This window comes from Haematobia irritans, chromosome 4, assembly GCF_050003625.1.
Source record: "Haematobia irritans isolate KBUSLIRL chromosome 4, ASM5000362v1, whole genome shotgun sequence".
NCBI lineage: Eukaryota > Metazoa > Arthropoda > Insecta > Diptera > Muscidae > Haematobia > Haematobia irritans.
Window position 1 is genome coordinate 135,618,464 of NC_134400.1, and position 15,861 is coordinate 135,634,324.

General features: G+C 33.2%; 2 protein-coding genes across 2 annotated transcripts in view; one reads left to right on the forward strand and one right to left on the reverse strand.

The window, feature by feature from the left end:
• Nucleotides 1-1,129: 1,129 nt before the first annotated feature.
• Nucleotides 1,130-7,392, reverse strand: Svip (small VCP interacting protein). The gene is made up of 4 exons (XM_075303378.1): nt 7,354-7,392; nt 1,948-2,041; nt 1,720-1,890; nt 1,130-1,659 (listed from the first exon to the last, which is right to left on the reverse strand). Exons 1-4 carry the CDS (start codon nt 7,389-7,391, stop codon nt 1,645-1,647), a joined length of 318 nt encoding a protein of 105 aa, XP_075159493.1. The 5' UTR covers nt 7,392; the 3' UTR covers nt 1,130-1,644.
• A 2,856-nt stretch (nt 7,393-10,248) lies between these two features.
• The window catches only part of UGP (UDP-glucose pyrophosphorylase), an 86,716-nt gene continuing 81,103 nt past the window's right edge, over nt 10,249-15,861 (forward strand). Inside the window, exon 1 of the mRNA XM_075303355.1 lies at nt 10,249-10,456. Within this exon, the coding sequence (XP_075159470.1) occupies nt 10,430-10,456 (27 nt within the window). The 5' untranslated portion in view covers nt 10,249-10,429. The remainder of the gene's footprint in view (nt 10,457-15,861) is intronic.

Genomic DNA, 15,861 nt, shown 5'->3' on the forward strand with positions numbered 1-15,861 from the left:
TTCATAACAAAAAAAGTTTTGTAATCAATGCTTAAAAACTTTTCCCATCCATAATTTGACAGGATTTGATGAAAAATACAACAGTTTCATAAAATTTAGAGTTTTGGCTGAAAAATCGAACATAGTACTTTTATACCCCATACATATTAGGCACGAAATCTATTGAAAGTGGATTTGAAATCCTTTATTTATAAGGCAAATAACAGTTGACATCTAGTTAAAGTGGATGTTGGAAGTGTAATGTGAATGAGATATTATGGAACTTTTTAAATAGCTAATTTAGACCATTTGCTTCAAGTTATACTAGGTTTTTGTTGTAATTTTTTACTAGCAATTTTGCTGGCCATTAGTGAAACTCGAACTTAGTACCAGCCTTTATGGGTATACATAAGTCGCCGTTTGGAATTATTTCAATTTTTTCTACTTGGCGTCGACTTTTTGATGAATTTTCTGCATAAAAAGCGCTGTATCACTTTTCTCTTTCGAATTTCAAATTGACTTTTTTGTTTAAGTTCGATTAGGAAATTTGGGTCAGTAAGAATAGTCTATAAAAAACGCGATGATCACAAAACCTCAACTTCGATTGTTTTACAAAAAGGGTTATTTGTGTGTATTCTATGCCATATTTCGCAGACTACACAACTTTTAGATATAAGTCTGTATTACAATATCGCAGATGTGTTGCTGTTACAACAAAAACAAGCAACTGTAATTCATCTTCTGAAAACAACAGTCGGGGTTTTTAGGAGTTTAGCTTCCATACACATATAGATAGCCCTCTAATTGCCAAATATCAATCGTATCGATTGGATAAAGCTTTCAATGCTAATAACTGTGCATTCTCCTCCCGTTAAGTACTACACAACAAAACTAGTTCTGGTAAAAACTGCTCCCCAAAAGTATTTTTGGTATACCTCCAGTAATATCGTATGCCTTTGTTCTAATTACCATAAGCTATGGGTATTCTTCTAGATATGTTCTGGTTCTATTTTCACTTTTCGAGTTCAAAAGTGAGTTCGAGTTCATTTAATTACAAATATGCTAAAAATTTGATGAAATATGCCGTAAATTTTGTACGATAATCGTAGGATAAAAAAAATAACGTTAGAGTTTCAATAAAACAAGTCACTATTTTTCCAAATGGATATATGCAGATTTTTATTGATATATTTTTCGGTTTATAAAAATTATAACAAATATAAAACACAACACAAGAAGCAATAGTAAATAACGAGTTTATACACATATAAAAGTTGCCATGCATACATATATGGCTTCCCATATTAAATATGATATTCATTTGCAGTATATGTATGGATATTATACACCTAATAAAAATATTTATTAAGTGTTGCAATAAAGAAGTCTTTTTTTCTACATACAAAAGAAAAATATATAAATAATTATATTGGTCATTGACCCCCGAATTGACCGGCAGTTAATAAAAATCAACTGGTTGAATGTTAAAGTGCTGCGGGAAATTGTACCGCCTGAATTCTGATAAATAATCCTGTTGCCACAAAAAGAAAAATATATAAATAAATATATTGGTCATTTAACCCCCAAATTGACCGGCAGTTAATAAAAATCAACTGGTTGAATGTTAAAGTGCTGCGGGAAATTGTGCCGCCTGAATTCTGATAATTAGTCCTGTTGCCACTGTAGAATATATGTATTGATCAATTCAAATGAATCGAGAAAGGAATATTTAATACAAACCCTTAAAGCTGGTTGTCCCCCTCCCATGCGAGCTGCCTCATCTTCTCTGCGTTCAATTTCTTCAGAACGCTGCTGCATTCTCTTTACTCGATCTTGATTTTTGATGCCTCTTGTCTCGTTTTCCATTCTCCGGCGTTCAGCTGCTTCCAATTGTTGCTTTCTTCTCGTTTCCTTAAATGTTTATTATTTTATAATAAATATCCCTTTCAAAGGTTTCACTATTGTTACCGGCGATGGCATCAAATTCGATTCTTCAGAGGAACTCCCACAACATGATGAACACAAGTTTCCCATTTTGTAATGCGATTTACGACTTAATATTTTAAATACACTTTTTTTTTTTTTTTTTTTTGGTTTTAGTTCCACGTCAGTGTGTGTTGGTAGAGTCACATAGTGCTCATATACCAGGACTTGATGAGAGACATGCCAATGTTTAGGGTCTATGTCTTAGTATAAATCTCCATGATTTGAATTGTAGGTCGTTATTACATTGCGTGATTTGTTTGACATTTGAGAAAAAATGGCGAGCTTTATAGCGAAATTTTATTGTGTTTGATGAAGTCAACTAATTCTGCAATATCCGCCATGTTCCGTTTTTGAAGGAGGTCAGGTAAGTTGTTGAAATGCTTGAAAATTTCAAAATTTGGTCGATTTTGTTCAAATTTTATACAGCTAAAAATTAAATGATGCTCATCTTCTACCACATTACAGGTGTCACATAAGTTTGATGGAGCTATGCCAATACGATGTAAGAATTTTTTGCAATAAGTATGGCCAGTTAATAGTCTATTAATCGTCTTAATGTCGGTGGGAGCCATTGTTACATTTTTGAACCATTGGGTCTTCGGAGGTTCATGGAAGAACAGTTTGAAGTATGTGCCTTTGTGTAGAACTGCTTCCTTGTAATCATCAGACCATTCATTCCAGAGTGATTCCTGAATTTTACATTGTGCATCTCTTATTGATAAGGCGGTGGAGATTGGGCAGCCGGCGCTAACAGCATATTTGGCATAATAATCTGCGGTTTCATTTGGTGTGATCCCAACATGCGAGGGTGTCCATATAAAGGTAACAGTCGAAATATATGAGTTGTTGATTTTTTCCAGTATGTTGTTGACTAAATAGTTGTGAGCCGAATTGTTGCTTATAAGCAAACATGCATTTTTGCTATCAGTGAAGATAACAGCATTGCGTATTCCTTCCTCTAATATTAGATCAATCGCTTTGTCAATAGCATGTAGTTCACCAGTGAGAGAGGAAACCTTGTGTGGTATGGAAAAAAGAAAATTTTGATTTGTCGAGATGTTGCAAACCGCACATCCTGAGGACTGTGCGCCGATCGATGCATCCGTGGCCCAAATGGAATAACCCATTGTTTTGAAATCATTTATAGACTGACGATATATAGCAATTATACATTCTTTGTTAGTATTGTTTTTGTTTCCATCAAACAAATTTAGCAGGACTTTTATTTTATATGAGGGTCTTTTGTTCTCATTTGTTACAATATTATCAAAAATATATTTGAATTTGTGATAAACCATACCCAAGCTTGTATTAGAAGACGAGGAGGTGATATATTGGTATAAAGATAGATTAAAGGTTTTTAGTTTTATAAGTTCTTTAGCAGCAATGAGTTGCGTTCTTTGTTTGGGAGGTAAGGTTCCAGCTAAAGCATAGATTACATGCGTGGGTGTTGTTCGAGTTAGACCAAGATTCCTACGTAGAATCTGATATTGAAAACTAGTAATTTTTTTGTTTAGGTATGTTGGCATATGCGCCATGGAGGAGTTGAGATATTCTGTCTTGGAGAATATAATGGATTTTGTTATGTTATTGGCAACGTAGGGGTGTATACCACAATTCAGAGTTGTTATCATTCTTATGGCCTTGAGAGAAAAGCTGCAGGAATTTATGACTTCATCATAATGTTCTTTTAGAGACAGACTGTTTTTGATATTTCTACCAAGGAATTTTATACTTGTAACCGGTTTTATCAGTTGACCAGCGAGAGATATTAGTGGAACTTTTCTTGCACCTTTAGCCACATACATTGTAGATGTTTTCTCTATGTTTATTTTGAGATTTAAGTCTTTTAAAAGCGAAGCAAAACTGATTACTTTATTTTGCAGTTTTTTAATAGCATCATCAAAGTCATGACTATGAGTGAGGATTATGAAGTCATCCGCAAATTGAAAGACGTGCGTATTCTCATCTTCTACGCCATGGAGACCCAACGTGTAGATATTAAATAATAATGGGCTCAGACAACTGCCTTGTGGGATGCCATTAAAAATTTCTATTTGATTGTTTCCCATAACTAATATTCTTTTGCAAAGGAATGACATTATCCATGCTATTATTTGGTTAGGGAAGTTTAATTCAAGTAGTATAGATTGCAGTACACTGATATTAACCCGCTCATAAGCATTGCTAACGTCCATTGTAACCAGTACAACTTTTCTTCCCTTTTCTTTTTGGAGATTCATAGTGTGAATTAGGTCGTTAATGCAGTGTGAAGCCGACATATTTTTCCTGTAAGCGTATGACCTATTTGGCAATATGTGGTTTAGATTAATGAATGTATTTAAGCGTTCTTTTACCATTAGATTTGTAATTTTGATGAGTACCGAGATGAGAGCTATTGGTCGAAAATTTGTATAGATATCAAGATCCTTACCTTTTTTTGGTACTGGTACTATTTTGATTTTTCTCAAATTATCACTAATCTCGCATGATCTCCAAGAGTTATTGAGAGCTTCAAGCAGTCTTTTTTTACATACCAATGATAGTTGATGGATCATTTCATAAGTAATACCATCTAGACCAGCGGCTGAGGGGGTAGTTTTGCCTTTCAAGACGTGGACTAGTTCATCCAGTGAAAAATCATGTGATATAGCAAAGTGCGTTCTTGGAGTAGCAAATGTGTTATCCGGAACTTGAAGTTTCATGTGGTTTAGGAATTCCATGTTATTCTCTTCACACCATTTGGAGCTTGTTGACGTTTCTTGTGACTCCTTACATCCTCTAATAAATTTAAAAAGTGACTTTGAGTCAGGTTTATTGTTGAGCTTTTCAACTTTATCACAGAAAGATTGTTTTTTAGCCCTCTTGGCTGCATTTTGAAAATTTTTTATTGCTTGGTGTAGTTTTGAGGCATTTATATTGTCTTTTTTGAGATCAAAAGTTTTTTGAGCTGCTTGTTTTAGTCTGTATAGTTTATCTACTTCTTTATTCCACCACTTTTTGGGTACTCTGTTTTTAATTAAAGTGAACGTTGATTTCTTAATTTCAGACTTAAAGCAATTTTGGATATCCCGCATGTTGTTCGGTATTGTAATTTTTTTAATATTTTCCAATAGTAAGTTTTTTGCCAGAAATTTTGTTTTTTTTAATTTATTACTCATAATTTTGATTTCTATGGGGTAGTGATGACTACCACCAATATAGTTTTTTAATACTGACCATGAAGTAGGCATGTTCGTGTTTGTGAATGAAAGGTCGAGAACTGAACCATGAGAGTGGTCATTTATATTCTTCCTAAAGGTGACACTGCCATCATTTAAGCATCGAAAAATTGATTGGTTAAAAATCATTTTGATTGCATTACCTCGGGATGAGTCAAAAGTGTCTCCGAAAGCTTTTGACCGGGCATTGAAATCACCTAGTATGAAAACATTTTGCTTGTATTCTAAAAAGAAAAATAGTTTTTCCAATTCAATTTTTAAGGTATTAGTGCTAATTGAATGAGGGAAGTATACTGAAACAAATATTAAATTTGTGTTTAGGTTTTTTGTTTCACAAATCAGAATATCCAGTGAACTAGAAAATTGTATTTTTTTAATTTTTATACTTTTTTTACTAAGTATAGCAACACCTCCAAAATTATCATGGCGTTTCTTAGTTATAATATTGTAGTTGTTAAGGCACGTTTTAGTGTCTTTGTCTTCATAATTAAAAATTTCACTAAGAATGCACACATCAACATTTAATTTGTTTAGATGATAGTCTAAAAATAATTTATTTTTTGGTAAGCTTTGAATGTTATATTGTAGAATAATCATTCACAGATGTATTATTATTTTTAAGATTATGTGTTTTAATTTTACTTGTAGATGGTACACTTTTGATAGCTTCTTGGAAATTCTGTAGAATATTTAGCCCCTCCGAGCATTTGATTGATTCAAGAACTGCAGTCATTTTAGTATTGAATAGCGTAACTACTTTTTCAAAATCAGAGACAGTAGAAAAGTTTTGGTATTCGTATGTGGGTCTGGTGGGAGTAATTGTCACTGGTGTGGCAACCGGATTTATTCTCGCTGGTGAGAGTCTAGCAACTTTATTATATTTCAACTTGGTAATTCTTTTGTTGATTTCCTCATTTATGGAATTGGAGACAATATTGGAGTTTTGATGTTTTTTGGTAGTAATTTCAGGAAAATTTTTGGCATATTCCTCTTCTCCAAGAATTTCAAAGTAGTTCGTGCTTTGATGAGATTGCAGGCATTCTTTGCGGGATTTATTTGATAAGGCCATAATTGTTCTTACTGATTTTTCCACTTCCCATTTTTTACACTTTGTTGAATCGTTGGCTGAATGGTCTGATTGATTACAGAGAATGCATCTTGGTGTTATACAAGGAGCAGCGCATTGGGTTGTCATTAGACAATCTTTACATTTTATTTCTTTACAGTTTTTTTCGCATGGGATAAAATTTCCACATAGTAAACATCTCTTTTTTGACCGACATCGAGTTGCAATATGACCCAATCTTCCACAGTTTTTGCAAAGACGGAGAGGGGGTACATACAAGTTCACTGTAGCAAATGTTCCAAACATGTCCACTTTTCGAATCACTTCATTGTGAATACAACCAATCTTAATTGTCCCACTTGGATATTCTATACCTTCATCATTTTTATTTATATATCGGTATACAGAGACGCATTTAAAAATATTCTTCCTGTTGATTTCATTAATTATTTTCTCACCCGACCAGGATGTGGGAACATTTTTAATTATATAGAATTTTTGGACAAAACGATCCGGAATGAATGTTTTCATTTCCAGACTCAGCAGTTTCTTGTTGTTGACGAAGTCATTTGCTTCATTTGATTTTCTAAATTCCAGTCTGAAGGTGTTTAGACCAACATGCTTGGATTGGAAGCTATTTGGAATGTTTAATTTTTCCAATTTTTCAAATAGGTGGAGTTCACAGTTTCTCCGACTGGAGCTAATTTCATTTTTAGTTTGGAGAATTATATAAAAAGGGCCTGGATGATTTTCCGGGTATAGAATCTGGGAATTTTCATACATATTAAAATTGTAATTTATCTTTATATTAGATGGAGATTGTGTTGTGTAGTTTGTTGTGACACTTTTGAATTTTTTGCTCTCAGGCATTTCAGCATTTTGTTCTTTTTTCCTAACATCATGAATGTTGGGCGGTTCTTTTTTCTTTTCATTTCCCACCATGATCGGTGGAAAAGTTTTTTAGGATTGCAATTTTATAATAAACACTGCACTGGTTTGTTTTTGTTTTCCTTTTAATAATGAAGTTTTGGAATAACACTGCACTTGTTTTTGTTTTGATAACGATATTTGGAAACAACCGTTTATAAACGAAGGAGTTTGTTAAATACACTTACTGAGTCATTTATTATTGGAGTCATATGTTTTTATGCCCTCTAGTGTTGTAAAGTTCGCATCTCTAATGGGTACTGAGGAGCTGTGGCTACCCGTTTTATATATAATAGGTCGTTCAGGCACACACGACGTGTTTTATTTGCCTTTCATAATGTAATTATATTCGTTCAATAATAGCTCTGTTCATGGACCCGATAGTTCTTTTTATTATTTTTGACATTTGAGAAATAGTTACAAATTTTAGCTTGAACATTTTTCCCAGTAAAAATTTGTGTTACTCATACCCTCCCTGCCAGCATTTAAAAGTTCCATTTCATCCTCATCGCTACCACAGACTCGTAAGTGACACTGCAACAATCGCCAAATGTGATAGTATTTTGCCATCACTATTCGCATGAAAGTATTTTGCCATCACTCTTGTTACAAGAACCATTTTATATTTTGTGAAACACCAAGCACAACTAGCTTCTTATAATTTATTTAAGGTGGGTATTAAGTTCGAGTTTAAGGTGGGTATTAAGTTCGAGTTTAGCCGCTAAAATCGTCATTTTTTCACGATTACTTTTCTTTAATAATCCATTTTAAGGAATACAAACTTTGTGAAAATTTGCTTTGGGCTTTTCCCCATCAAGTTATAATACAATTTTCAACAAATATGTATAATTTCATGCATTTTTCTTACTGATTTAGTTTTCACTTTAGCGATTTTAGCGGCTAAACTCGAACTTAATACTCACCTTTAGCCGCTAAAAACGTCATTTTTTCACGATTACTTTTCTTTAATAATCCATTTTAAGGAATACAAACTTTGTGAAAATTTGCTTTGGGCTTTTCCCCATCAAGTTATAATAAAATTTGCAACAAATACGTATAATTTCATGCATTTTTCTTACTGATTTAGTGTTCACTTTAGCGATTTTAGCGGCTCAACTCGAATTTAATACCCACCTTTAAATAAAAACGATAATGAAGTGCTGAAAACATAGTTATTTCGCTTAAAATTGTGAAAGGTATATTGGTGAACAATTTTTGATTTTCTAAATGGAATAAAGTGATAGTTTTTCAAATATTTTTCCCGACACGTTGCCTCCATTGGGAATAAAAGCACTGGCTGATAGACGCTACAACATTTAACTTGCAACTTGTAACTCAACATCAATCTTTTATTAATGCATAAAAATATGTTAAATGTGATGTGATAAGGCCGGTACTATGTTCATTCTTGCGAAAAAATTTTATGGAAACCATTATTTCGCACATAGAAAGCGGCGTTTTTTTAGGTAGCTTGGAGCGCTATTTTACAGGGAGCGATATTGGATTAAGTTGGTGGTGTTGCTTGTTTTTACAAAATAACATTATATTTTTCCTTGGGCAATTGATCTGGTATTCCTTTGATCCTTTGTATAGTTTCGGAACAAAAATATGGTCCGTGTTTGATTTATAAACCCGCACAAATAGTTTTTAATAAATAAATTATTTCTTAATTCATATTGCAAATGGCGCCGTGCTATAAACGTCAGTTTTTCAACACGAAAAAACAAAGTATCACAAATGGAAAAAATTTCGCAAATTTTTCGCATTTTTTGGTTTTGTATGGAGTTTCAACGCGAAAACCGAACAGAGTACCGCCCTATAGTCATATAAATGTTATATTTATGAGAATTTATAAATGTTTAATAAAATTAATAAACATCTAAACAATCGTGTTTTACTTGACCACAATGATTCTTTTACAACTATCTTAAAATGCACTATGTCTGATTGTTTGAAGGGGCTCTTATTGGCGTCCTTCTAAATGTATCCACTCATGCGATACTTTTTTGTAGTAACTTGGCGTGGTACAACTTCTCACTAGTGACGGCGCTTTTCCGAGGAGTTTTGGATATCGTATACGACTGTTTTCGACGTAGTGGGGATTCTCAGAAGCGCCCCAAATTCAAAAAATGTTGGCAGGGGAGTAATGCGCTTTACAGACTATCAGTTATTCCGGACGGAATGTCGGTGTTTGTAAAGAATCTTACAGTGTGCCGGATCGATACGATTTGTCGGCGATGACTAAATAATCGGTAAATGTGTTATCGATCCCATAAACATGCAGCAGTATCGATTATGCCTTCGGACTTAACTTATAATGTGCACAATATATGAGATATGTTCGACACGCGGAACATATATCATATATTGAGATATGTGCGCTTTACAGACTATCAGTTATTCCGGACGACAGTGCTCGTGTCGAACATATCCCATATATTGTGCACATTATAAGTTAAGTCCGAAGGCATAATCGATATGGGATCGATAAAACATTTACCGATTATTTAGTCATCGCCGACAAGTCGTATCGATCCGACACACTGTAAGATTCTTTACAAACACTGACATTTCGTCCGGAATAACTGATAGTCTTTAAGAGCATAAATTTAATTGTTTCAACGTAAAGATACTCTAACAACGCCTTAAGGTGGGTATTAAGTTCGAGTTTAGCCGCTAAAATCGTCATTTTTTCACGATTACTTTTCTTTAATAATCCATTTTAAGGAACACAAACTTTGTGAAAATTTGCTTTGGGCTTTTCCCCATCAAGTTATAATAAAATTTGCAACAAATATGTATAATTGCATGCATTTTTCTTACTGATTTAGTTTTCACTTTAGCGATTTTAGCGGCTAAACTCGAACTTAATACTCACCTTTAATGTCGAAACTTGACTTCCAAGAAAATCCGATTTAAAAAACCGGGTTTTTTCAAGAGATTGCTGTTTTTATGAACTCTACCTTTTCTTTGGATAATAATTCAATGGTAAACAGCTGTTTTTTTATTCTGCCGCTGTCAATGAGAGAAATAGCAACCAAAACAAAAACCATTGATGGGGGAGAGGAAACAACGTTTTTGAACTTTTCTTCCAAATACTATTGTTGGTGGTGTCGTTGGCGGCTATTTTCGTGTGCTTTTTACCATCATTTGTGGCGATAAGAATTTTTTTTTGTAATTCTAAAGCGGGAAGCAAGTGCTAATAAATTGTTGTTAATTGATTGTGGGAAGTAAACAAAAAATATATAATATGTTGAATGTTCCAGCCGAAGGAAAGGTAAATTATACTTTAGTTCATATACAAAAACAGTTCCAGATTGTGAAATGTCGACTCGATATATGCCAATCATTAATAGTGGGCAAAATAAATGATTTTTACATAATATACTTGTATTTTCTTTTCCGTAATTTTTGGGATATTTATTGAAAGGGACAATGATATATAAACAGTTCATATGTGTACGTCTTTGTTCCTTCTAGTTCCATTCACCTTCAACTGACCTTAGAGAGGTTTTAGTGATGTTTTCAAATGTTGGCCTAAGGAATTTGTACAAATCGGTTTGAACATTTAATTAAGAAGAATTATGGAACGATTGTTGGAATTTGACTACAAATATGTTAAAATGCGCAACATAACACCAAATATATATTGTCATAAACTGATTATGCATCCTTCACTGTATAACTTGAATTGGATATATGCTGTATCATAGTGTGATGGGGGGTCTAATATGCTAAAAATGTTTGCCCGGAAATGCTAGTCTAGAAATTTAACCTGGGTTAATAAAAATTTGATATATTTCAGCCATTTATCGTCCAATCTAAACAAAATTAGCTTTATGACTTTTTTTAAATATGAACTATGATGACATGACCTTTAAAGAAAGTGTCGGCAATATTCGAAGGCTTTTTAAGATATAGTACATTTTTCAAAAAAAAAAATGATTTTTTTTATTACATCTGATAAACGTTTTGTTTGAATTGGATCTGTGCGTTATTTCAGGCTTATTTAGACTATTTATTGTGATATCAAAGTGGGCAACTTCACTCTTATCGCTGAGTGTCGCACGTTTTCATGTTTAGCTCATTCACAAGAAATCCGTTTTTATAATCGAGTCCGAAAAAAACTCGACATATCTGAATTTTTGGTGTTCGGCCGAAACTAGGATTAGACCCACGTGCATAGTAATTATAGCACCATGGCATCATCCAAAAAGAAGGCTCTGCTTAAATAAAAAAAGTCGAGCCCAATATATTAATGAGTATTATTTATTGATCCTTTCTCTGGCTTACGCTATCATTGTCTATCATTACATGTTCACTGTTGAACACATTTTAATTTCTTTCAAACAGAAATATTTCTAACATTCTTTAAATATAAAATATAGACGATTCATTAAGGGATAGATCCACTTGGGCGCTATTTTTGTTGTGAATGTTGAAAATTTACATCGTATAGTTCAATGCCAAATTTATTTTGATAAAATTATGAATATATCAAGATATTTATCTGAGTATTGGTTCGATATATTTGGTAAATATGGTATCTATCTGAAGATAAGTTTATTGGTTTATTTGGTTGAAATATACTGCACTTGAAGCGTATCGGAAGAAAAATAAACCTTTAGGACGCTCATAAAGTCAAATTTTGGGATCGATTTATACGGCAGACATGCAGATCTGGACTAATTCTTAACGTCAATCGGATGTACGTTCAATAAGTTGAATCTAGGGACTAGTTTACGTTTTATTGGGGCTATACATCTATGAACCAATGTGCACATTTTCAATACGCAGAAATAAGAAGAATTTCACAATGATCAAGGGGTTTCCATGATAATCGGCGTCGAAGAAGCTCCAACGAATTCAACGTGAACTTTAGTATTATCACCTCAGATTTTCAAAGCTACTACAACAGCAAGGGTACATACACTTTCTGGTTTCTCAAGCCCTAAGTGACTATGTTAATTTGTAATATAAACCGAATGATAATCTCAGTTTGCGATGCGATGCTTAAATAAAAAGACATTCGGACCAATTTCTCTGAAGTGAAAGCATTCGCATCAAAAAGCCTTATCGGAAAATACCTTTGATCTTCTATAAATATCAACGTTTCTTTTTGTGAGATATCGAGAAGTAATTACCTTAATTATGCTAGTCGATGGTAATGTGAAATGTAGGCTAGCTTAGGTGAATGTGAAATGTAAGAAAACCTTCCAGTTTTTCAAACGTTGAAAATTCACCTTTTCGATTGTTTTTCACATTTTTTGTTTATTTATTTGTTCAACAACGTAATATAAAAAGCCAAAACTGGCCAAATAAAACTATAATAAATCTCTTAATACTGAAAACACTTTTGCATATGTCTAAAGAAAAATATAAGATTATTCACTCTACTTAGTAATATACTACTGCATTTTCCAAAGCTTACGGCACATGAGTAGAAAACTTAAATGTAATAAAATTAAAAATCACAATGTGAGACATTAAAAAATGTAGAAATATAAATAAAATAAGTATATATGAGCGACTAAGGCCAAACCATTTTAAGGCCAAACCATTTTAATATAAAAAAAGAAACAAGAGAAAAAAAAATAAAATGATAACAGACAAGTTATGACTTAAATAAACATCGGTTACTGTAAGAGAAATTCAATACATCTGGTATTAAAAACATTTCTAGTAAAAGAGAAATTTCTAAGCTACAACGGAAGATGGTTCCAAAGTCTAGAAATTCTTACAACAAATGATCTTTCATAGTGCAGGGATAAAATACGTGGAATGAGAAGTTGTGGATTCTTAGATGATCTACAGAAATATAACTTGATGCGGAGTAGAGGAGAACCGTGTGACGTCATAATTCTATAAAAACATTGAAGTAACCGGAGATCAACATAGCGCGCAAATGGAAACCCAAGGAAGCTACTAACATAAACCGAGACATGATCATATTTCCTGAGACCATGGACATACCGAACAATTGACTTCACTGCATTTTCTATTCTGGTAAACTGGAAGCCAAACGTCGCAGATATAATCTCAATGCAGTAATTAACATGGGGCATAAAAAGTGCCATTGCCACTCTCTGGGGAATATAGGCATATACGCATCCACACAATATAGTCTACGCAATCAAAACTAAAACTAAGTGAGCCTGAAACATCGGGCTACCACCTAACCTAACCTAAACATGACTCTGGGGAGGATCCCACCTATGTGATGTCAAACTCCAACTTGTGGTCAATGACAACACCTAAACACCTCATCTCATTAACAAAATTGACAGGAGATGCACCAATGCATATCCTAATACCACCCCGTCCATGATCATTAAATAGAATGGCACTATACTTGTTAACATTAATATCAAGTCCATTTCTACTCTGCTTATTCCACCACCATTTATATAATTACGTTTCTTTCGACGGTATTTTTAATTTGTTTAATTTCCTCAAGTTTAATTCTATTTCCAATCTAATTTCAAAATTGCAAATGCATTTATCATCTATGATGCGTATTTTGTTGTACGGTTTACATTTAACGCTTGTTTTTACGGTTGCCACAGTTGGTAGAATTTGACCGAAAATGTTAGATTTTTTACTGTTGGGTAGATAGGTAGAATTCTTGATGTTTTGGTAGATTTTGCAAAATATTTCTCTTCAACTAAGAGGTACTTCACAAATTTTCTATAGAAATAAAATTTTTACAAAAATTCCTAAAGAAATAAAATTTTGACCAAAATACGTATGTATTCGAGATATATGACAATTAGAGTAATATTTACAATTTTTGCTACTCAGCAGTGGCGATTTTACAAGGATATTGGTTAGATCTCGCCAAGATATGTGGTCAAGTGTGTGGTGTGTAGGATATGGCTATGATATGGGGAAATCATCACAGAAATTTGTGTAGAGTGTGAGAATTTTGGCCATATTTGTATTCTCTGAGGAAACTATACAGTCAATTGGAGGAAAATCCCATTGAAAATGGGTCTAAAATATGAAACAGTCTACCATATTTCCCCAACTCTGGTGTACGTATATATGGGAGCTATATACAATCTGAACCAATTTTGACTAAATTTGACATGCATAGTTAGAATAATAATTCTGCTATCTATGCGAAATTTCACGTAAATGGGAGTATAACTTTGGCCCCCCTGATCATATAAGTGCAAATCGGACGGGAGATATATATGGGAGCCATATCTAAATCTGAACCGATTTCAACCAAATTTGTCACAATTACCTATACTACTAAACGTACTCCTTGTGCGAAATTTGAAGCAAATCACGGCAAAACCCTGGATTTTGAGGCCATATAAGTTCAAATCGAACGGAATATATATATGGGAGTTATATCTAAATCTGAATCGATTTTGACCATATTTGGCACATACAATAGTATCGTTAAAAGTACCGCTTGTGCAAAATTTGAAGCAAATCACGGCAAAACTCTGGCTTTTGTGGCCATATAAGTTCAAATCGGACGAAAGATATATATGGGAGCTATATCTAAATTTGAACCGATTTCAATCAAATTTACCAAGCATTGGTAGAATGTCAATTCTACCCTCTCTGCAAAATTTCACGAAGATCGGTAGTAAACTTTGGCCTCTGTGGTCATATGAGTCTAAATCGGACGAAAGATATATATGGGAGCTATATCTAAATCTGAACCGATTTGGCTGATATTTTGCAAGATTTTCGATCGGTGTACTAAAAGATGGATCTATGACCACTATTTCTTGGCGTTACATACAAATGCACAAACTTATACCCTGTACCACAGTAGTGGTGCAGGGTATAAAAAACAAAACAAAATTCTATAGGAACAAAATTTTGACAAAATTTCCTTAAGAAATAAAATTTTGACAAAATTTTCTATAGAAATAAAATTAAAAAGAAATTGTACAAATATAAAATTTGGAAAATAATTTTGTATAGAAATATTTTGAAAAAATTTGTATAGAAAAAAATTTTGACAACATTTTCTATAGAAAAAAGTTTTGACAAAATTTATAGAATTTGAAAAAATAAAATTTTGACAAAATTTCGTATAGAAAGAAAATTAAAAAAAAAAATCTATTGAAACAAAAGAGTTATTTTCGGGTCATAAAGAGGTGTGCCGAAAACGGTGAGTATCGGTCCATATTTTAGTATAGCCCCCATAAGAACGATCTCCCGATTTAACTCCTTGGGTTTCTAGAAACCGTAGTTTTTATCTGATTTGCCTGAAATTGTAAATATTCTGGTATTTTAGGCTCACAAAAACGTGTATCGGATTAAGTTTTTATCGGTCCATTTGGTAATGCCTCCATATAGACCGACTTCACTTCTTGAGGGTGTAGAAGGCGCACTGATCATGAAAATTGCTTGAAACTCAATGTAAAATTTCCAGATTTTACTTCTACAGATTTCAAATCAAGACGTTATTTTATAATTTTCTTGCACACTTACAAGAGATGTTAATGATTCCTCTAAAACTCAAACAAAAATGGTCCTTATAAATCCAGAATCTGATATAGTCCTCATAGGTGAAATCTTTAAATTTATCTTCGGGAAGTGTCCTCAAGTCCTCAAGCCCTCAAATTTCAAAGGAAACCCTAATATTTGGTTCATGGTGGTGGGTATTTAAGATTCGGCCCGGCCGAACTTACTGCTGTATATACTTGTTTTTTA

What these genes read in the sequence shown, in the direction of transcription:
- Svip (XM_075303378.1), bottom strand. Translation starts at nt 7,391, where the DNA reads ATGACTCCAATAATAAATGACTCAGTAAGTGTATTTAA. An exon ending in GACTCAGTAAGTGTATTTAA is followed by an intron (nt 2,042 to 7,353) that starts CAAACTCCTTCG and finishes AAGTGTATTTAA; the next exon opens with AATATTAAGTCGTAAATCGC. An exon ending in CGAATTTGATGCCATCGCCG is followed by an intron (nt 1,891 to 1,947) that starts GTAACAATAGTG and finishes TAAACATTTAAG; the next exon opens with GAAACGAGAAGAAAGCAACA.